This window comes from Pseudophryne corroboree, chromosome 8 (genome assembly GCF_028390025.1).
Source record: "Pseudophryne corroboree isolate aPseCor3 chromosome 8, aPseCor3.hap2, whole genome shotgun sequence".
NCBI lineage: Eukaryota > Metazoa > Chordata > Amphibia > Anura > Myobatrachidae > Pseudophryne > Pseudophryne corroboree.
The window spans coordinates 356470580-356494843 of record NC_086451.1 but is presented as its reverse complement, the minus strand read 5'-3'; the positions used below and the strand labels follow the sequence as shown (position 1 = coordinate 356494843).

The 24264-nt window shown below is 44.9% G+C and overlaps 1 protein-coding gene across 3 annotated transcripts in view; it reads right to left on the bottom strand.

Moving 5' to 3' along the window:
• Positions 1 to 24264, bottom strand: part of LOC134949123 (fibronectin type-III domain-containing protein 3A-like) — a 234524-nt gene that overhangs the window by 98494 nt on the left and 111766 nt on the right. For 2 of the 3 annotated variants that reach the window (XM_063937521.1, XM_063937520.1), the window contains exons 3-6: positions 10789 to 10879; positions 9897 to 9973; positions 7247 to 7478; positions 4815 to 5093 (exon numbers count right to left, since the gene is read on the bottom strand). In XM_063937521.1, the coding sequence (XP_063793591.1) occupies positions 4815 to 5093; positions 7247 to 7478; positions 9897 to 9973; positions 10789 to 10879 (679 nt within the window). The remainder of the gene's footprint in view (positions 1 to 4814; positions 5094 to 7246; positions 7479 to 9896; positions 9974 to 10788; positions 10880 to 24264) is intronic. The other variant, XM_063937522.1, reaches the window with a different exon arrangement.

Here is a 24264-nt window from a genome sequence, read left to right as displayed (position 1 = left end):
GATTTCCCGGCTGTAGCCGTGGCCACCAAATCTGATAGACCGACTCCAAATAACTCCTCCCCTTTATACGGCAAAACTTCCATATGCCGTTTTGAATCCGCATCGCCTGTCCACTGTCGCGTCCATAAAGCTCTTCTGGCCGAAATGGACATAGCACTTACCCGTGATGCCAGTGTGCAGATATCCCTCTGTGCATCACGCATATAAAGAAATGCATCCTTTATTTGTTCTAACGACAGTAAAATATTGTCCCTGTCCAGGGTATCAATATTTTCAATCAGGGACTCTGACCAAACTACCCCAGCACTGCCCATCCAGGCAGTCGCTACAGCTGGTCGTAGTATAACACCTGCATGTGTGTATATACTTTTTTGGATATTTTCCATCCTCCTATCTGATGGATCTTTAAGTGCGGCCGTCTCAGGAGAGGGTAACGCCACTTGTTTAGATAAGCGTGTTAGCGCCTTGTCCACCCTAGGAGGTGTTTCCCAGCGCTCCCTAACCTCTGGCGGGAAAGGGTATAAAGCCAATAATTTCTTTGAAATTATCAGCTTTTTATCAGGGGCAACCCACGCTTCATTACACACGTCATTTAATTCTTCTGATTCAGGAAAAACTATAGGTAGTTTTTTCACACCCCACATAATACCCTGTTTAGTGGTACCTGTAGTATCAGCTAAATGTAACGCCTCCTTCATTGCCAAAATCATATAACGTGTGGCCCTACTGGAAAATACGGTTGATTCGTCACCGTCATCACTGGAGTCAGTGCCTGCGTCTGGGTCTGTGTCGACCGACTGAGGCAAAGGGCGTTTCACAGCCCCTGACGGTGTTTGAGTCGCCTGGACAGGCACTAATTGATTGTCCGGCCGCTTCATGTCGTCAAACGACTGCTTTAGCGTGTTGACACTATCCCGTAGTTCCATAAATAAAGGCATCCATTCTGGTGTCGACTCCCTAGTGGGTGACATCCTCATATTTGGCAATTGCTCCGCCTCCACACCAATATCGTCCTCATACATGTCGACACACACGTACCGACACACAGCAGACACACAGGGAATGCTCCTAACGAAGACAGGACCCACGAGCCCTTTGGGGAGACAGAGGGAGAGTTTGCCAGCACACACCAAAAGCGCTATATATATATCAGGGATAGCCTTATAATAAGTGCTCCCTTATAGCTGCTTTGTTATATCAAAATATCGCCATAAATTTGCCCCCCCCTCTCTGTTTTACCCTGTTTCTGTAGTGCAGTGCAGGGGAGAGACTTGGGAGCCGTCCTGACCAGCGGAGCTGTGAGAGGAAATGGCGCTGTGTGCTGAGGAGATAGGCCCCGCCCCTTTTCTGGCGGGCTCGTCTCCCGCTATTTAGAGAAATCAGGCAGGGGTTAAATATCTCCATATAGCCTCTAGGGGCTATATGTGAGGTATTTTTAGCCTTTTTATAGGTTACATTTGCCTCCCAGGGCGCCCCCCTCCCAGCGCCCTGCACCCTCAGTGACTGCGTGTGAAGTGTGCTGAGAGGAAAATGGCGCACAGCTGCAGTGCTGTGCGCTACCTTTAGAAGACTGCAGAAGTCTTCAGCCGCCGATTCTGGACCTCTTCTGACTTCAGCATCTGCAAGGGGGCCGGCGGCGCGGCTCCGGTGACCATCCAGGCTGTACCTGTGATCGTCCCTCTGGAGCTTGATGTCCAGTAGCCAAGAAGCCAATCCATCCTGCACGCAGGTGAGTTGACTCCTTCTCCCCTCAGTCCCTCGCTGCAGTGATCCTGTTGCCAGCAGGAATCACTGTAAAATAAAAAACCTAGCTAAACTTTTTCTAAGCAGCTCTTTAGGAGAGCCACCTAGATTGCACCCTTCTCGGCCGGGCACAAAAATCTAACTGGAGTCTGGAGGAGGGTCATAGGGGGAGGAGCCAGTGCACACCACCTGATCTGGAAAAGCTTTACTTTTTGTGCCCTGTCTCCTGCGGAGCCGCTATTCCCCATGGTCCTTTCAGGAACCCCAGCATCCACTAGGACGATAGAGAAAAAGGCATTATAAACGGCATATTTGGCATAACATGTGAAATCAGGCCAGTAGAAGATGCTGTTTCCAGTATGTCATCGACTTCCATCTTGTATTGTTTAGTAGGGTCAACGTATATGAAGCACTGCCAATAGACCCTACTAAACAATACTAGATGGAAGTCGATGACATGCTGGAAACAGCATCTTCTACTGGCCTGATTTCCACCAAACTATGTGGCTCTCTAAAACAGGAGTTTCCCGTAGTGCCACTACTGTTTCTAGTGCCAAAAATCCACAAATGTATGGATAGTCCGCCAGGCAGACCCATTATCTCTGCACATAATGCACTTTTCCAGCCCATCCCCATATTCCTGGATAGTCTTCTTCAGCCACTCATCAGTCAACAACCTAATCACATCAAGGACACCACTAGTTTCCTCAAACAGCTTAAAGCCGTCGGCAGTATACCTATGGGGATTATCATCTGTACTGTAGATATTTGCAGTCTCTATACGAGCATACCGCACGACAAAGGACTAATAGCTATGAAATCATTCCTAATTCAAACCAACATGCGAAGTTTGGATCACACGTTATTTCTTAAACTGTTAGAACTAACGTTAACCCGCAATTATTTTTTGTACGACGGGAGATTCTACCGCCAAGTAAGCGGTTGCTCAATGGGAAGCAACGTTTCCCCTTCTTTTGCTAACGTGTTCATGCTCATGGAGGAACAACTAATGTTTTTCAAGAGTGGCGAATTTACTAAATATATTATACACTACTCCAGGTATATAGACGATGTCTTCATACTGTGGTCTGGAGGTAAAGAAAAATGTGATGCCTTTATCATGTCCATCAATAACAGGGATTCACCCATTAAGGTCACAGCTCAAAGCGATTCCAGCAAGTTGAATTATCTGGACGTGAACGTGATCATTAAAGATAGCGTGATACACACAGAGGTATATCATAAACCCACTGATAAAAATACTTTATTGCGTTACAACAGCCATCACCCAGTAGCCCTCAAAAGAGGACTACCCAAGTCACAATATATTAGGGCAGCTAGGATCACCAGCAACCCTGGCAAACTTAAAGGCGCATTGACCGATGTAACCAAAAGATTTGAGAGCAGAGGATACAAAGCGGGACCCCTTCGCGAACACGAACAACAAGTAGCAGCTATGAACAGGAATGACCTCCTGACACGAAAAAACAGAAGTGATCAGCAGATCCTACCCTTTGAGTCTAAATATAATACTTCTAGTCCAGTCGTTCCTCGAGCACTCAAGGCCTTGTGGCCAATAGTGGCGACGGACAAGAATTGAACCACGCTACGTAAGAAACGACCCATGATGTATCATTTGAAGGGCAAAAGCATTAAAGACTTTGTGGTCCATGCTGACATCACAGGATTTGATCAGATACCTGTTACCAACTTTCTAACAAAGCCAGCGGGTTGCTACAAATGTTTAGGCTGTGAGACATGCAAATACATGACCCCGGGTTCCACCTTCACCTCCAGCTCCACAGGCAGGGTGTACAAGATACGCCACGTGCTTACATGCACAGCCACTTTTATTGTTTACTTGATCACTTACCCCTGTAAGAACCAATACGTAGGCAAATCCATACGTAATGCCAGGGAACGCTTTGCATTACATAGATCTGCTGTCAAAGCTGCATTGGTTCACAAGAAATCTGAACAACCTGTGGCGAGACACTATGCAGAAAAACAACATTCTCTTAATGAACTAAACTTCCAAATCATTGACCACATTCCCAGCAGTCTACGAGGTGGAGACAGGGCAGGTACCCTGCTTAAACGAGAAGCTAGCTGGATGTTCAAGTTGGACACTGTGAGACCCAAGGGCCTCAATGACAGAATACAATGGAGCGTATTCTAAACTCTCCCCCTGGAACTAATGCACCCATCTATCTGCAGATGACATGTTATGCCATATATGCCGTTTATAATACCTTTATATTTATGTATCCTTTCCCCTTCTCACTTATGCATTTAGCAGAATCTGCCATGAGAATAATATTATTAAGATTAAGTTTCCTGCATTTTAAACATTCAGGCATTCTGCACTGCATATTGAATCCACTACATGTTCCGGCGTTTATACAGCACTTTATACTGTACATTACATAATATGCCTTTATTGTTACACAGTGTCTCTCTTTATGTTTTTTTAAATCATGCATTTTTCTCCTTTCACGGCCCGGTTCCCGTGACCCCCGCGATCAGGACACTGCCGAGTACCGGGTAGCCATGACAACACTAGTTTGCGTGGTTGCCATGGCACTGCCGGAATCCAGTGACGCGTAGGAACATCACGTGACCGAGCCGCTCCCACGTCACACACACCGGGACGGAAGCGCAAGGCTCCCCCGGACACTGCTGCCCCTCCCGCCGGCGGGTCTTCACTACAAAGTTAACACCCTGTTTGTTTTTGACTCACTCTGTATTTGTTCACCTTGTCAAAGGGGCGTCCGCGCCCCGAAACGTTGGATCACTTTATTGCCTATATGGATTAAAGCAACCTAGCACTTTATTCTTTTCTGCGAGTTGTTTCCAGTCTCTGAGTGCCGCTGATTGACTTATTGAGAATATTTATATATATATATATATATATATATATATATATATATATATATATAGTATAAAGTGGTACAGAACAGCATATGAATTATCATACCATTGTGGTAATTAATTTCACGTGAAAAGCAAACTTAAATTGGTAAATGATAATCTCATACAGTTTCATTTCAGATACAGAGATCATCACATACCTCCGGATTCATTCTCTGCCGGCGGACTGCTCTGTGTGCGAATGGCCTGCTTCAGTTTAATGGGTCCCCCAGTTAGGTGCTGGCCCTTGGAATATCCGTTCTGTATATGCGAGTTGGCAGCGATGTGTGCTTTGTGAGGGGAGGCGGGTGGGCTGTGCAGTTTGTTATTGTTGTGGGCACTAATCTGCCGGTCTTTTAACCTTTTGCGAAGTTGCTCCTGCATTTTCATGCTTCTCTCATCTCTCTGTAGGAAATTCATCCTCCCGTGGGATCGGGGTTCTCCAGGAGGAAAAACTCAGGATATTAATAGCGCAGAAATAAAGTAACATAACACACAAATAAATAGATGTGTAACCTTTCGCCTAAACACAATGGGTGCAGCACGTTCATGAGAAAGCAGCCTATTAGGAAAGTACCAGTTATTAACTAAACGTTTCAGAAGGATAAACAATATCACATAGTTGTACACTCTCCCAAAATTTCCAGGAGATTGATAAACTTTAGGTGTTCTTTAGGACTTGATTCTGAGTCGGATGCAATGTCGATGTCACATGCAGTTGAGGGTTTTTTGTCTTTTGTGTGTGCATCTATGTCACACTGTGCATGAGTCCAGAGTCTGTCTGCTTCCATGTCACACTATGCATGTGCCCAGAGTCTGTCTGCTTCCATGGCACACTGTGCATGTGCCCAGAGTCTGTCTGCTTCCATGTCACACTGTGCATGTGCCCAGAGTCTGTCTGCTTCCATGGCACACTGTGCATGTGCCCAGAGTCTGTCTGCTTCCATGGCACACTGTGCATGTGCCCAGAGTCTGTGTGCATCTATGGCACACTGTGCATGTGCCCAGAGTCTGTGTGCCTCTATGGCACACTGTGCCCAGAGTCTGTGTGCCTCTATGGCACACTGTGCCCAGAGTCTGTGTGCCTCTATGGCACACTGTGCATGTGCCCAGAGTCTGTGTGCCTCTATGGCACACTGTGCATGTGCCCAGAGTCTGTGTGCCTCTATGGCACACTGTGCATGTGCCCAGAGTCTGTGTGCCTCTATGGCACACTGTGCATGTGCCCAGAGTCTGTGTGCCTCTATGGCACACTGTGCATGTGCCCAGAGTCTGTGTGCCTCTATGGCACACTGTGCATGTGCCCAGAGTCTGTGTGCATCTATGGCACACTGTGCATGTGCCCAGAGTCTGTGTGCATCTATGGCACACTGTGCATGAGTCCAGAGTCTATGTGCTTCTATGTCACACTGTGCAACTGAGACAAGTTGGCAAGTATGCAGAATAGGCTCTGTAGCAAACTATGGTCTCCCACAGACTTCGATGTATGAACAGACATGTATTCCAAACTATTAAAGCCTAAAATAATAAACAAAGCTGTAGGCACTCATCAAAATATTAATATTATTTAGCCCTAACCTATGTCTGTTTTACACACCCCTATGGTTTTATAGCAGAACTGTATTTACTTTATGTTCCCTATAATCATTACACATATTCATAGTTCCAACATCGATTCCTCCAAGACGATGGCATTAATGGGTTACTGGCAAAAATTAGAATAATAGTAAATCAAGTATTTTCTGTCAACTCCTGAAGAAGGCTACCTGGATGCCATAGTGAAGAACAGAGGTCACTACATAATGACTTTCAGAAGTCAAAAATTATTAACAACTGGTTGGAATAAGATATTAGCATGCATAAAACGGGGAATTGATGCAAGGGACGAGAGTATTATACTCCCATTATATAAATCACTAGTGAGGCCACATCTTGAATACTGTGTGCAATTTTGGGCACCATATTACAAAAAGAATATCCTGGAGCTAGAAAAGGTTCAGAGGCGGGCAACCTAACTAATTAAGGGCATGGAGACACTGGAATACGAGGAAAGGTTTGCAAGGCTAGGCATGTTTACATTGGAAAAGAGGAGACTAAGAGGGGACATGATCAACATCTACAAATATATAAGGGGTCAATACACAGAGCTTGGGAGGGACCTGTTTTCTATAAGATCAGCACAGAGAACACATAGTCACTCGCTTAGGTTAGAGGAGAGGCATTTCCGCACATTGAGGCGAAAAGGTTTCTTCATAGTAAGGACAATACGTGTTTGGAATTCCCTGCCTGAGAGAGTAGAAACTGACGACTCAGTCAACACCTTTAAGAATGGGTTAGATAAATTCCTATTGGATAAAGATATTCAGGGTTATGGTGCGTAGGCACGCATTATAGTTAATTTAACTAGTCCTAACATAAAAATAACTAGTCTTATAATAAGACTGCATAGGAGACCACAAATAGGTTGAACTCGATGGACAATTGTCTTTTTTCAACCTTAGTTACTATGTTACTAAGAGATAGCTTCCCATTGTCTCACATCTAACTTTACAGAGAAATAAAGAAAAAGGAAAGACAACCCTCTTATAATTACCTTGTTCTTGGAATATATGTGGTGGGGGAGGTGCATGCTGGTGTATAAACTGATGTGGCAGCTCTCCTGTGCCAGGTACGGGCGGGTACACAGGATGAGGTGGGTGAGGGAGCAGGGCAGGGTGATGGTGCATAAAATGGGTCACATGAGGAGGTGGGGGGTGCATTGATGGATGGAACTCTGTCGAATGTGGTAAAACCAACACTTTGCGCACACCGTTCTCTTCCACAACCTGTAGTATGAGACATCATCATTAATTCATCAAGCTGGAAGCATGAACTTTTATCATACACAGGAGCACAATCTGTATGTCAGTCAAAAATAGCTGCAAATACAAAGTAAGTTCTGACCTGGGCAGGCAGCATTCACCACAAGATATATAGCATTAGGGAGGTGACTACTGCACCTCCAGCATGTGTTAACATAAAGAGAGTCAATAAAAGTCATTCCAGTAACAGTTTTCCTCCTGAATCACTGCCCTTAATACACTGCTTGCTCCATATTTGGTTTGGCTTCAGAATGTTATCGCAGCATTTCCCACTCGGCCCAAAGAAGAATGACGGATGTGGAGCTGCTATTTATGCCAAAAACTTGTTGAAGCCCCTGCCAGGGAGAGATAAAAGCGAACTATCCAGTCAGTGACGGTAATTGACATCACACGGCTGCAAGAATGCTTTGATTTGGGAAATCTAATGACACAAGTGAATGGTCCCTTATTAGCCTTTACACCTCTGTGCCACACACAGTGCGCTCTATTAACTAGAAAAGGACCAATATTTGCTACTGCTGCTCATTCACTGACCCTCTTGTTAGGACTGCTGGTGGCTAGCAAACCTTGGAAATAATTGTGCAGATTTGTTTTCACATGTCTGGCATAGAACTTTACATGAATCGAAACATTTTATAAGTTGAATGTTAGAAATATACAAATACATTATAAATAAAATAGGCAAGCAATGCATTAATCAGGCAACAGGACAGAAATGTAACATTCACAGAGGCCAATTCTATCCATGGCTTGCACATTATAAGCTTAGTAATCGTCTTTCCGTTAACAAATAACTGTAGCATGTTTGTGCATTGCAGTCAGCATGTTAGTTGGATTGTATGTTGGAGATGGATTCTGGTCATCACTGGCACTGGGATGCAGTTACAATCCCGCTGGTCAGAATTCCGGTGCACGAGATACAGATGCCGGAATCCCGAAACGGGGCAGGACCCCAACCCCTGGGATCCTGATCGTCTACACAACGGGCCGGTAAGTATTACGATGGGTATGGGAGGGTCAGGCTTAGGGCATAGGGGGGTTTGGAGGGGGAGTTGATGCTCCTGTCGGTCTCCTGACCGTCGGCATCCCGATAGCCGGCATTTCATACCCAAGCCGCTGGCACTATTTGGTGGTTTCAATAGCTAGCAAAGGCAACATCTGTAACGATTTTCATTGGGTTTAAGTAAGTTTATTCCACAAGTAAATACTTTTTTTTTTAATATACACGTAAGGTAAGTGTAGGTGTGTGAAGTACAATTGTTTGTGCCTTAAATTTAGCTGAACTGGCAACTCTAAAAAAAAAACGGTGGGGTCTATTTACTAAGTCTTGGATGGAGATAGAAGGCACAGAGAGATAAAGTCCCAACCAACCAGCTCCTAACTGACATTTTTCAAATGCAGTCTGCGACACGCCAGGTAGTTGCTGATTGGTTGGAACTTTATTTCCGTGTGCTTCATCTCCATCCACGGCTTAGTAAATTGGGGCAGATGTATTAACCTGGAGATGGCATAAGGAAGTGATAAACCAGTGATATGTGCAAGGTGATAAAGGCACCAGCCAATCAGCTCCAATATGTAAATGAACAGTTAGGACCTGACTGGCTGGTGCCTTTATCACCTTGCACACAACACTGGTTTATCACTTCCTTATGCCTTCTCCAGGTTAATACATCTGACCCCTATATCTGCCATAGTGATGGTTAATTAAACTAGCAAATTTTTCCTACTACATCTGTCTTTATACTGGCTAACCTCTATATGGTAAAGCACCATTATTGTCCTCTTTTCTCACATTTCTATTTACAATTTGTCTAATTTAGGCAGGAATAAGTAGTTATTTTACACAGGGTAAACTATTTTAAGAAATGTCCCATTCTCTATGTTGCAAGCGAACCAGTGGCATACGAATTTCCCCTTCTTTCTAAAACAATTCAGCTGATGTGGACATGCTAGGGGCACGGGATGCCAGTGGTCATGTGACCGATGCCAGAATCCCAACACCACTCAGGACACCGGATCACGACACCCAGGATGTCGAGAAGGGGAGGATCGGGGTTCAGGATTAGGGTAGGGGACAAGGAGAAATACTTAGCCCCTCTGATGTTGGGATCTTCAGTCGGAATGCCAATGTCTGTCATGTGACCGCCGACATCCCCATGGTCGGGATATCGTATGTATTCCAAAGCCACAATCTGTTGTCTTTGGACAAATCGTTATACCACAATGAAAGATATAGACATAAGAATTGTAGCCGTTTAAAACAAGTATCGTGACATCAGCAATGAATATCGCTTTACTTTGTAATCATAGCGTAACTCCTGATTACTAATAGCAAGAATTAAACCTTTTATATATTTTTCCAATAAAATACATCAATTATACCTGAGATACATAACCAGGTGGCACAAATATGGGAGGCATTGAACCGTTTGGTGACATCATGGGAACATGTGCTGGGCCTGCAGATGTATTGAAAAAATACAATTAGGAAACAATGACTAGACAATCACACACCTACTATTGTAACATGAGAGGTATATAAAATATAAGGAGACTGAAATCTTGGCAATGTGTCTCCACGCACATCACCATGTATGGCGGTAGCCAAACATCGATCATATTTCTACACACCTATATGGATTGCCTGGGAAATAATCAGAAATATTACTGGTCACAAAGGGCCTTCCCCAGCAGTTCGGAAAGGCACTTGGCAGCAGTCACAAAGAATGGACTCTCCCCCAATGACAGCGTATGTTTAATAACTCCAAAACCGCAGGGCAAAAATAAAATACTGTAGACACATACGGTGATCGGAATGGAAAATGGCACACAGGCTACTGTGCACTAAATGTGCCATCACAAATAGAAAAGTGACAGACTAGCTGGGTGCTATATGTAATACTTTGTCTTTGCACTTGTTCTTGTGCACAATACTGCTCAATACTCCATAATACTGTATTTAAGGTTTAAATGAGTAAGAAAATAATTCTTAGATTTACCCAAAGGGAAATCCCATCACTGCATTGACTGAAAATGAACATTTTGTAGTAATTACATTTTTTTTTTAATAATAAAACTGGTTGGACGTAGAAAACCATCCGTGGTTTATTGACACCAGTATACATCACATGATCAGATAAAACATAATGGCAAAGCTCACAGTTCCTGGAAGTTGTAGAATGACAAGTCTTGTGGTCTGTCTAGAGAGTTCTAATTCATCACAGAGCAGAACGGGGAAATCCCCAGGACTGAAAGGAGTATGAGTGTAACTTACCTGGGATACACTGAAAGTGCCCATCTTCTGTGCGGATTGTAAAGGTTTCTCCAGGATTCACCTGCACCACAATCACCTGCAAATACAGAGGCTGTTTGGAAGAGTTCGGGTTTTTACCATGTCAATAATAACTGGCACTTTAGTACATCAGGTTTCTATTCGTATATCCCAGATTGTAATGATGATTCATGTATTATATATGTGATAATATCAACCATTAGAAGTTAGGAGCCATGTGACCATATAATGGCTCCAGTCCGCAGGCCAAGTACTTTTTTTTACAGGTCACGGAAAGTGGCGCTGACCTCTAATATGTGTAATAATTTACTGTTAGGCTGCACTACTCATTCCAATATGTATAGTGCAGTAACGACACCAGAACACATAATTTATACATATATAATTTACACATACATACATATATATATATATATATATATATATACACAGGTTGAGTATCCCTTATCCAAAATGCTTGGGACCAGAGGTATTTTGGATATCGGATTTTTCCGTATTTTGGAATAATTGCATACCATAATGAGATATCATGGTGATGGGACCAAAATCTAAGCACAGAATGCATTTATGTTACATATACACCTTATACATACAGCCTGAAGGTAATTTTAGCCAATATTTTTAATAACTTTGTGCAATAAATAAAGTATGTGTACATTCACACAAATCATGTATGTTTCATATACACCTTATACATACAGCCTGAAGGTCATTTAATACAATATTTTTAATAACTTTGTGTATTAAACAAAGTTTGTGTACATTGAGCCATCAAAAAACAAAAGTTTCACTATCTCACTCTCACTCAAAAAAGTCCGTATTTCGGAATATTCCGTATTTCGGAATATTTGGATATGGGATACTCAACCTGTGTATATATATATACACACACACATACACACACAGTGCATACACACACTCACATACAAATATTAGCATCGCGTGTGTATTACATACCAATAACATTATCCAGAAAAAGAGGGTATCGGTAAAAAAAAAAAAGTATAAAAAAAAACACAAAACCAGATAGACCCTAACAAATTATTATTCTGGATGTGGCTAGTAGGGAAGTAGCCTTCTATTCAAAATTACATGCTGCAAATAAGGGTCAAATCTTGCAAACCTTGTACACGTAGAGGAAATAGAACCACCATAACTGACAACTATATAAAATGGAAACAAGTGGTTTCCATATTACATATATTGAAAAAGACCCAGAAGGGTCGAAACAGCATTGGTGCTAAGAACAGTGGGCTTTTGACCAGGACAGTCTTATAGACTACATTACCAGTCATCAAAGGTATACTGAAGTTACTACTCAGGTTTCAAGTCTGGACCTTTACCTGGGTATTGCTACTTTTATATTACCTGAACTTTTAAACATCTGACTGGGACTGTGCTATTTTATTCACTGGACTATGGGGGTTATTCAGACCTGATCGCTGGGCTGCTAACTTTGCTGTCCTGCGTTCATATAGTCGCCGCCCCCAGAGGGGAGTGTAAATTCGCCGTGCAAGTGTGCAATCGCATATGTACGCCAAGCTGCAAAAATCCACTGTGTGCAGTATGTGGGCAGCCCAGGACTTACTCCTACAGTGCGATGAGAACAGGCTGATTGGGGCCAGAGCCGACGTCAGACTCCCTCTCTGATAACGCCTGCGTTTTTCTGGACTCTCCCAGTAAACAGTAAGTTACCACCCACAAACGGCCTCCTCCTATCAATTACCTTGCGAACGCCCGTGCAATCGGAATTCTCGCACCATCCTGTTGCTGACCGGCGATGTCCATTGTTGTTGGCCGACACACACGTGCGCATTGCGGTGCATACTCTTGCGCAGTCTATTGCTGGTCGCCCACTGTGCGAAAACGCACAGCAGCGATCAGGTCTGAATCACCCTATATTACTGGATCATATTAATACAAATGTTTTTATACATATTTTTGTTCGGAATAAACTTTTTTTTTACACTTGAACCAACACCTAAAAGAAACCTTTATATGTGGATCCCAATTCACAAATACGCGAGTTGGGTACGCTTTATTCCTCTGATAATATAGTGAAAAGATAACTTTATTTGCACTTCCTGTTTACTTTGCAAGCGAGTCGTAGGCACGCCCCTGCTACTGTGACTAGTGGTGACGCCATACTTAATTGAAAGATCCCTTTATATGTGCTTCCACTACACTATTTAAGTGAGTTTTTGGTACGCAAATTTAATAAGTAAGAGTAGTAGTGAGATGCTATCCTGCTTAACCATTATGGAAACTACCACAGCAAGGCTCTTTTTCTGGATACAAGCTTGAAAACTTGTCATTTTAGTACATACAGTACTACACAGTACATTCTGTTTTGTTTTTTTCTTACATGTGTTCACTTGGACATTTTGATATCTGTGAGGAAACACAAAGCCTTGGATACACCATCCATATGAGGAGCCAAGTGATGTATATGTTTGAATTTTATATTTACTTGTTTTATTGATTCCTAAAGTGTTTTATTGATTCCTAAAGTGTTTTATTGCACTTGTCGCCTTTGATCAACTACTTGTTTCCATATCTACTTTTGCTTATTTCGTTATCTTTTTGGGCAGATAAGAAGTTGGTTAAATTGGGCAGACTGAGTTGCACCAGAGTCCACCCTTTCTATTTTTTACAACTATATAATAATAATAATAATAATAATAATAATAATAATAATAAATCAGCAGGAGCCAATAAAGAGACTACAGGAGAGTCTTCATCCATCTAAAATTTTTGCGCTCTATAGCATGAGACCATTGATGCGACTTGGACTCTGAATTTTGTCCTGAAGATATTGGTATAAAGTCAAGAATAAAACATAACAATACATGGTGCGAGGCATGGTGCAGGTCACTTATCAGAAATACGTCTTCTGTCTTTTTACCCAGATTACCGACTGAGCGGCAGATGTATTCTATAGTGGAACGGTCCGAAGCACTTTCTGCTTCATCTCATTACCAAGGCGAAGCGGGGAAGGATCATCAACAAGATGTATTACCATTTTGTCTGCCGAGCGGGACAGTGCACATGTGCGAGATCTCGCTACTAGCGCAATATCTCACATGCAGCCCGGAACTGGCAGCTGCCAGAGGCAAGGACAGCACTGTCCCCGCTGTGGGTAAGATGAGGTGAGAGAACGAGGCAGTGTATATAACCAGCTGGGAGTGGGAGGGGAGGAGGCATGCCATGTAGCCAGCTGAGGGTGGGAGGGGAGGAGGCATGCCATGTAGCCAGCTGAGGGTGGGAGGGGAGGAGGCATGCCATGTAGCCAGCTGAGGGTGGGAGGGGAGGAGGCATGCCATGTAGCCAGCTGAGGGTGGGAGGGGAGGAGGCATGCCATGTAACCAGCTGGGAGTGGGAGGGGAGGAGGCATGCCATGTAGCCAGCTGGGAGTGGGAGGGGATGAGACATGCCATGTAACCAGCTGAGGGTGGGAGGGGAGGAGGCATGCCATGTAGCCAGCTGGGAGTGGGAGGGGATGAGACATGCCATGTAACCAGCAAGGACTTCTAAAAAAATAAACCCTTGAAGTATAAAAAAAGAATAAATCCATAACTACCCTAGTAAGTGCAGATGTTACATTTACATACCACCCAACATCGGAAGATGCTAAGGAGGGATGGACAGACGAAAAGGGTGTGTGACCTTCTGGAAAGGGGGTGTGACTTTGTGGGAGTGCCACGATCGCATGTCCTGTGAGCTGCTGGCTATGCCCCCAGTCCCTCTGTCTCCTGTGAATAGATGCTGTGCACACGCGTGTCTATTCACTGCTGCTCTGCTAGTCAGTTGGGAGGTATGCATTTAGCATAGAAATAGATGATTTATATTTTGGCAGAAGTTCTAGCACCATGTATGCACCTAATTGCAACGGAGCTTCAAATACAAATTTTACCCTGTGAACATAATCTGAACCCTGCATTTCTTTTAACAGGTATGGGTCATTAGGTCGACCACACTTAGGTCGACAGCCATTAGGTCAACCGCTACTGGTCAACATGCATTAGGTCGACATGTTCACTAGGTCAACATAAACAAGGTCAACATGGAAAAAAGGTCGACATGAGGTATTTTGTTTTTTTTGGGTGTCGTTTTCTTCGTAAAGTGACGGGGAACCCCAATTAGTGCCCTGTGTCCCCTCGCATGGCTCGCTTCGCTCGCCATGCTTCGGGCAAGGTGCCTCGCTGCGCTCAGCACAGGTCACTATTCCCAATCGTAGTCCACGTGGATCGTAAAGTATGAAAAGCTAAAAAATAAAGACATTTTTGAAAAACGCATGTCGACCTAGTGACCATGTCGACCAATAGTGTTCGACCTAAGTATGGTTGATCTAATGACCGTATCCCCCTTTAACTATGACATTCTGAATGACAGGAACATTTCTAAAGACTGCATATTATTCTTTCAAGTAAAAATCCACATAAGTCGCACTGCATTTATACATTTCGTATTGCATCTAATCTATGTGTTTACATGTATCGTATTTGTGTTTTTTAAACATATGACTGACAAAACAGGAAGTGGCCATCTTGCTCATGCCAAATACATGTGGTACACATGTTAGTGCTACTTAACTACATCTCATTGTGTTTACTATACTCTCCCACTAAAATAAAAGTATGTTTTAATTTGTGAGCAGCACTGCTGGATTCAAAATAATGCGCAGCAAAATGAGATGAATATGTATGAGCGCAAATATGGATGAACTCAATGGGCTATCTGTTTATATAAACTTTTAAGTGCTTAGTGCGCATTAGAAACATCTTCCGTGCAGAACTTTAGTTGCGATTGTGCCTCCAGGAACATTTCTGTAAAATGCCAGAGAAACATCGGACTCGTTTAAAGTGATGCATAAGATCAAAGAATGGACTGAATACCAAATGAGTTAAGCTCCACTACCGGTATCATGGTCTGCTAGTTTTATTAAAGGAATGCAAACCAGGAGCTGAGCAGACACTGCGCAACCTTTCACTTCACCTTATTTACGGGGATTGTTACAAGAGGCCGCTCTGAATATCTCATATCAGCTACAGCAGCCACGGGCTGGTGGGCCAAGACCAAATCAAATTATTAATGGTTAATGTGACAGGAAAAACCAGTGATAGTAACTTCCAATAATAAAATATGTGGACAAACAGAAGCCCAAACTTGTCCACTACCACATAACTGACCCTAAGGATGACATATAAGCACAATTTACTTGTGCTTATATGTAAGAATTGTTTCTGAATTTCTCAATCAGATACTTTAGGCCATGGGTGATAGGAAAAAATGCTGAGACTCAGGCAAAGGGTTCGACAAATCCCAGGGGCCAGGTCTCCATGGATCCTAGATTTTCCTGCCTGGCTACCAGATTATGCAGGAAGGGAGGAAGCAGATCCTCGTCAGCCCTAGTGGAGATTGGTGGGCGTGCTTGTATTGCAGCAGCCATTTAATTCACAGAGATGTATGTGCTTAGTGTCAGTCTCAGCCTGCGATGACTGCTGTGCCTGCGCTACTCCTCCTGTCCGCCCCGGCATGCGCTACCTCCTCCTGTCCGTCCCGGCCTGCGCTACTCCTCCTGTCCATCCCAGTCTGCGCTGTCTGCTGTCTCCAAACCCCTGCATGGAGCTCTCCAGTAAGAGGGTCTATGCATGGCCAGGGATTGCGACTATGGAGGGGGTAGTGATGTAGCCACAGGGTGGGGAGAGGATTGATTTCTCGGGGGGTAGGGGTGGAGGGGGGGGGATGCAGCGGAGGGGTGGTTTGCCTGGGGGCACCCTCTTAGTTGTGTGGCAGTGGTGGTTGGGTTGCCCGTAGGGGGCATCTGCACAGCAATGTGGCTGCAGAGATCTGGTTTTCCTGGGGGGGCCAGCTCTGTTTGCATGTTTTTGTTTTGTTTTTACGGAGGAGGGCGGTCTTGCTCTTACACTTTCAACCTGGCTTCTAGATTTTAGAAAATTGTCAAGCCCTGCTCTAGTGTGCCATGATTTAAGTAGGTTTTTGAAACCACTGGGCTATAGCAAAACCATTCAACTCCAACATGCTAGATGTAGTAGTCCAAGATCAGCTAAAGGACCACATTCCCAAAACCACTACTAGATATGACTATTCCATATGAGCTGAAGAGACAATGTGAATTAAGCATGGAAGCCGCCATAACTGTTTGTGTGTTACCTCACAGAAGACTGATTCTGCTCTCGTCATACCGTACAGTCCGTGTCACTAAATCTGCCCCTAAGGGCTTATGCTTCTGTCTCACAATGAACTGAAGTGACACAACCAACCACACTATGGGTGCAGCCAATGCAGGAATTGCTGAAACAATATCCTGGCTGATTTGATTAATAAATGCTGCTACTAAGAAGGGAAATCAGAGTCACTTGCTGCCCACCGCTTTGTCAGCAAGCCTTAAACTATACTACACCGCTAATCCCCCTATGCAGCAGGTGGAGGTAATATGGAATAAGTAAATATAATTTGTGGTGTGAACGGTGCTCTCTGATACATAAGCAATCACCTTAAGAATCCTGGTTGCAGATTCCAATCACTTTTTCTCTGCCTTTGAAAAACATTGGCACTTTAAATCTCCATTGGTACGTTGCTGATATCTCCTTACTGCCTGCAACGTACATGAGGTTACATCTGGGTCCATATGTGCACAGAATAATATAAAGATCTGCAATGCGAGGGAAGCCAGGCGCACTATGCTATCCGCTGGTAAGTTTACATAAAAACGGAGAGAAAAGAACCTCCCCTGTAACGTACAACTAGTATTCGCCAAACTAACATCAGGTCCTAAACTGCAAGGAGGCGGCTCTTCCTGTGATCTAATTCTCACCATTACAGCATGTCCATCATTCTGGTGCCACATTCACTTAAGTGTTACCAAGCTCTGCAATTCAATGATAACCTTATAAAAACTTTACTGACATTCATTACTTACACATTTTTAGGTTATTTCTAAAAAGATACAAGATTCTACAACTCACTAGCAACTCTACATTGAGCAATACAATGTGTGTTTAGATACTTTAATTTCCTGGATTAAATGGCCGCATCACATAGACACAGTGAAAGGGGTCATTTTGGTCACAGTAATGTTCAGTTTTTCGATTCACTAGGGACATTAGGCCTAATTCAGATATGGTTGGATTGTGCAGCGCTAGGACGCAGCATCGGATCACTGCGACACCATCGGCTGGCGACGTAACCCATGGGGTCTAGAAAGCCGCCCAACACGGTTCCTGCAAAGAGGCCAGAAAACCTGTGTCTTCTAATGAAGATCCTGGCTCGGCGCTACCCCCAAAACATCAGCGCCAACCCCTCCTCACTCCCAAATGGCAGCAGACTGTAAATTAAAGTCAGTCTGCAACGGATCTGCTGCCGACGTTACAGGACAAGTACTGCACAGCCCAGTAGGGGTCGTGCACATGTGCAAAGTACCGAACAGCAGTACTTTGCGACATGTGAAGCCCCTGTGTAGGAACCTGAATCAGGTTGTGCTCACTAGGGTCACTGGCTCCTGCTGAAATGATCGGCTGAAAATTCTAATAGACAAAACAGGAACAAAACTACCTCAAGTGTAGCGAATATTGTGAATTTATGTAAATTTGTAGTTGACAGCTCATAAGAAATAAATAATAATACATATTAGTGAGAGCAACTTTTTAAATGTTCAGTAGTTCTAAGCAAAGACCTACATACAGTCCCAGAAGTAAGGAAACTGTAGATAGTAAGAAGCAGTTGTTACACAGTAAGATCATATCATGCACCGGTTAATCTGTTGCTAGAGAATGTTTGGTAGTAATTACATGCTAAAGAAAATGAAAGCAAATAGCAGGGGTGGTCTTCTGTTTGCCGGCGGTCGGGCTCCCGGCGCTCAGTATACCGGCGCCGGGAGCCCGACCGCCGGCTTACCGACACTTATTTTCCCTCGTGGGGGTCCACGACCCCCATAGAGGGAGAATAAAATAGTGTGGCGCGCGTAGCGCGCCACCGTGCCCGTAGCGTGGCGAGCGCAGCGAGCCCGCAAGGGGCTCATTTGCGCTCGCCAAGCTGTCGGTAAGCCGGCGGTCGGGCTCCCGGCGCCGGGATGCTGGTCGCCGGGAGCCCGACCGCCGGCCACCCGTAGTGAACCCAATAGCAGTATGCAAAGAAAAATTCCTATGATTCTAATGTTAACGGAACAAAGAATGGATGCCAGTGGTCATGTGACAGGCGCTGTAATCTGGACACCACTTGGAATCCCGTAGCCGACAAAAACAACATCCCGAAGGTAGATATAGGTATCGGGGTGGTTGTTAGGGCCCAGGGGGGAGGGGGTTAGGCACTAGTCCTAGCTGCCACCCCCGTTGTGTCTTAGCCTAGCTGCAACCCCAGGTGGGTTAGGGTAGGGATAAAATAATGACCCCGTTCCCTGTCTGCATTCTCATTGTCAGGATGCTGGTGTCTGTCATGTGACCGCCGGCATCCCGACCGCCGGAATATTGTATCACACCCTATAAAACTTGTTCTAATATATGCTGAAGCTTCTTTCTGTATCTTATTAGATTCCCTCTGGCCAACGACGGACAGCTGCCTAGAGGGCAGATCTAGGGCACCTAAATTATGAGATCATATTAAATGACAGAACTCACAAATGAACAGGATGTATAACTCACCAGATTTTCTCTAATTTTTTTTGGGAGGGGGTGGAGGCTGGGACGGGGGACAACGACTGGTCGTTAGGGTTGTTACTGGCTCATCCAAATGTTCTCTCAATTATGTATTTTGTTCATGAAGAAGCCAGGAAGCTTAACAAATAGTTTTTTTCACTTAAAATAAAGAACTCCCAAACCTGGTAGTTCAGCATTAATCCCCACCTCCATTACCCATCTTCAACAATCTGGGCTTCAGACAGCACTCGCACATGTTGAGTAAAGAACCAAACCACCCAGCGCTAGTGGGACAATCAAGGGAAAGAGTAATTTATTCACCTGTAACAATACTGAAAAGTGATCATTTTAAAACCCACAAATCACAAGTTAAAAACAAAAGAGAATGCACTGGTGATTAAATAAACTGCAAACAATGAACTTTCAATTTATTAATAATAAATCATATAAATATAAAAATCTCTCATGTCCTAATATAATACTAAAAAAAGACAACATGCGTACCAGGGTTAATCCTCAATGGACACAGAATGACAAAACAGTAACAATATACATAAAATTAAAATGTATAAAATGATATATTATCCAAAACTGAAATAATAGCAGATTGTTGAAAACTAGTAGAAATCTTTTCTCTATCGTCCTAAGTGGATGCTGGGGTTCCTGAAAGGACCATGGGGAATAGCGGCTCCGCAGGAGACAGGGCACAAAAGTAAAGCTTTTACAGGTCAGGTGGTGTGTACTGGCTCCTCCCCCTATGACCCTCCTCCAGACTCCAGTTAGATTTTTGTGCCCGGCCGAGAAGGGTGCAATTCTAGGTGGCTCTCATAAAGAGCTGCTTAGAGAGTTTAGCTTAGGTTTTTTATTTTACAGTGATTCCTGCTGGCAACAGGATCACTGCAACGAGGGACAGAGGGGAGAAGAAGTGAACTCACCTGCGTGCAGGATGGATTGGCTTCTTGGCTACTGGACATGAAGCTCCAGAGGGACGATCACAGGTACAGCCTGGATGGTCACCGGAGCCACGCCGCCGGCCCCCTCACAGATGCTGAAGCAAGAAGAGGTCCAGAATCGGCGGCTGAAGACTCCTGCAGTCTTCTTAAGGTAGCGCACAGCACTGCAGCTGTGCGCCATTTTCCTCTCAGCACACTTCACACGGCAGTCACTGAGGGTGCAGGGCGCTGGGGGGGGGCGCCCTGGGAGGCAAATGAAAACCTTTAAAAAGGCTAAAAATACCTCACATATAGCCCCAGAGGCTATATGGAGATATTTACCCCTGCCTAAATGTACTAAATAGCGGGAGACGAGCCCGCCGAAAAAGGGGCGGGGCCTATCTCCTCAGCACACGGCGCCATTTTCTGTCACAGCTCCGCTGGTCAGGAAGGCTCCCAGGTCTCTCCCCTGCACTGCACTACAGAAACAGGGTATAACAGAGAGGGGGGGCAAAATAAATGGCAATATATTAATATAAAAGCAGCTATAAGGGAGCACTTAATCATAAGGCTATCCCTGTCATATATAGCGCTTTTTGGTGTGTGCTGGCAGACTCTCCCTCTGTCTCCCCAAAGGGCTAGTGGGTCCTGTCTTCGTATAGAGCATTCCCTGTGTGTCTGCTGTGTGTCGGTACGTGTGTGTCGACATGTATGAGGACGTTATTGGTGTGGAGGCGGAGCAATTGCCAAATATGAGGATGTCACCTCCTAGGGGGTCGACACCAGAATGGATGCCTTTGTGGAATTACGGGATAGCGTCAACTCGCTTAAGCAGTCGTTTGCCGACATGAGGCGGCCGGACACTCAATTAGTGCCTGTCCAGGCGCCTCAAATACCGTCAGGGGCTGTAAAACGCCCCTTGCCTCAGTCGGTCGACACAGACCCAGACACAGGCACTGATTCCGGTGGTGAAGGTGACGAATTAACCGTATTTTCCAGTAGGGCCACACGTTATATGATTTTGGCAATAAAGGAGATGTTACATTTAGCTGATACTACAGGTACCACTAAACAGGGTATTATGTGGGGTGTGAAAAAACTACCAGTAGTTTTTACCGAATCAGAAGAATTAAATGACGTGTGTGATGAAGCGTGGGGTGCCCCGATAAAAAAACTGCTAATTTCAAAGAAGTTATTGGCTTTATACCCTTTCCCGCCAGAGGTTAGGGAGCGCTGGGAAACACCTCCTAGGGTGGACAAAGCGCTAACACGCTTATCAAAACAAGTGGCGTTACCCTCTCCTGAGACGGCCGCACTTAAAGATCCATCAGATATGAGGATGGAAAATATCCAAAAAGGTATATACACACATGCAGGTGTTATACTACGACCAGATATTGCGACTGCCTGGATGTGCAGTGCTGGGGTAGTTTGGTCAGAGTCCCTGATCGAAAATATTGATACCCTGGACAGGGACAATATTTTACTGTCGTTAGAACAAATAAAGGATGCATTTCTTTATATGCGTGATGCACAGAGAGATATCTGCACACTGGCATCACGGGTAAGTGCTATGTCCATTTCGGCCAGAAGAGCTTTATGGACACGACAGTGGACAGGCGATGCGTAGAGGAGTTATTTGGGGTCGGTCTATCGGATTTGGTGGCCACGGCTACGGCCGGGAAATCCACCTTTCTACCTCAAGTCACTCCCCAACAGAAAAAGGCACCGACCTTTCAACCGCAGCCCTTTCGTTCCTTTAAAAATAAGAGAGCAAAGGGCTATTCATATCTGCCACGAGGCAGAGGACGAGGGAAGAGACAGCAACAGGCAGCTCCTTCCCAGGAACAGAAGCCCTCCCCGGCTTCTACAAAAGCCTCAGCATGACGCTGGGGCTTCGCAAGCGGACTCGGGGGCGGTAGGCGGTCGTCTCAAGAATTACAGCGCGCAGTGGGCTCACTCGCAGGTAAATCCCTGGATCCTGCAGATAATATCTCAGGGGTACAGGTTGAAATTAGAGACAGAGCCACCTCGCCGTTTCCTGAAGTCTGCTTTACCAACGTCCCCCTCAGAAAGGGAGACGGTTTTGGAAGCCATTCACAAGCTGTATTCTCAGCAGGTGATAGTCAAGGTACCTCTTCTACAACAAGGGAAGGGGTATTATTCCACTCTTTTTGTGGTACCGAAGCCGGATGGCTCGGTAAGGCCTATTCTAAATCTGAAGTCCTTGAACCTGTACATAAAGAAGTTCAAGTTCAAGATGGAGTCACTCAGAGCAGTGATAGCGAACCTGGAAGAAGGGGACTTTATGGTATCCTTGGACATCAAGGATGCGTATCTCCACGTTCCAATTACCCCTCACACCAGGGGTACCTCAGGTTCGTTGTACAAAACTGTCACTATCAGTTTCAGACGCTGCCGTTTGGTTTGTCCACGGCATCTCGGGTCTTTACAAAGGTAATGGCCGAGATAATATTTCTTCTTCGAAGAAAAGGCGTATTAATTATCCCATACTTGGACGATCTCCTAATAAGGGCAAGGTCCAGAGAACAGCTAGAGATGGGTTTAGCACTATCTCAAGAGGTGCTAAAGCAGCACGGATGGATTCTGAATATTCCAAAATCCCAATTAATGCCGACAACTCGTCTGCTGTTCCTGGGGATGATTCTGGACACAGTTCAGAAAAAGGTTTTTCTTCCCGAAGAAAAAGCCAAGGAGTTATCTGACCTGGTCAGGAACCTCCTAAAACCAGGAAAGGTGTCTGTACATCAATGCACAAGAGTCCTGGGAAAAAATGGTAGCTTCTTACGAAGCAATCCCTTTCGGCAGATTCCATGCAAAGGGATCTGTTGGACAAATGGTCAGGGTCGCATCTTCAGATGCACCTGCGGATAACCCTGTCGCCGAGGACAAGGGTATCCCTTCTGTGGTGGTTGCAGGAGGCTCATCTATTGGAGGGCCGCAGATTCGGCATGCAGGATTGGATCCTGGTGACCACGGATGCCAGCCTGAGAGGCTGGGGAGCAGTCACACAGGGAAGAAATTTCCAGGGAGTGTGGTCGAGCCTGAAAAAGTCTCTTCACATAAGCATTCTGGAACTAAGAGCAATCTACAATGCTCTAAGCCAGGCGAAACCTCTGCTTCAAGGAAGACCGGTGTTGATCCAGTCGGACAACATCACGGCAGTCGCCCATGTAAACAGACAGGGCGGCACAAGAAGCAGGAGGGCAATGGCAGAAGCTGCCAGGATCCTTCGCTGGGCGGAGAATCACGTGATAGCACTGTCAGCAGTATTCATCCCGGGCGTGGACAACTGGGAAGCAGACTTCCTCAGCAGACACGACCTTCACCCGGGAGAGTGGGGACTTCATCCAGAAGTTTTCCACATGCTATTAAACCGTTGGGTAAAACCAATGGTGGACATGATGGCGTCTCGCCTCAACAAGACACTGGACAGGTATTGCGCCAGGTCAAGAGATCCGCAGGCAATAGCTGTGGACGCGCTGGTAACACATTGGGTGTACCAGTCGGTATAGGTGTTTCCTCCTCTGCCTCTCATACCAAAGGTTTTGAGGATTATACGGCAAAGAGGAGTAAGACTAGTGGCTCCGGATTGGCCAAGAAGGACTTGGTACCCGGAACTTCAAGAGATGGTCACGGACGATCCGTGGCCTCTACTTCTGAGAAGGGACCTGCTTCAGCAGGGTCCTTGTCTTTTTCAAGACTTACCGCGGCTGCGTTTGACGGCATGGCGTTTGAATGCCAGATCCTAAAAGGAAAAGGCATTCCAGAAGAAGTCATTCCTACCTTGATAAAGGCAAGGAAGGAAGTCACCGCGAAGCATTATCGCCGTATTTGGCGAAAATATGTTG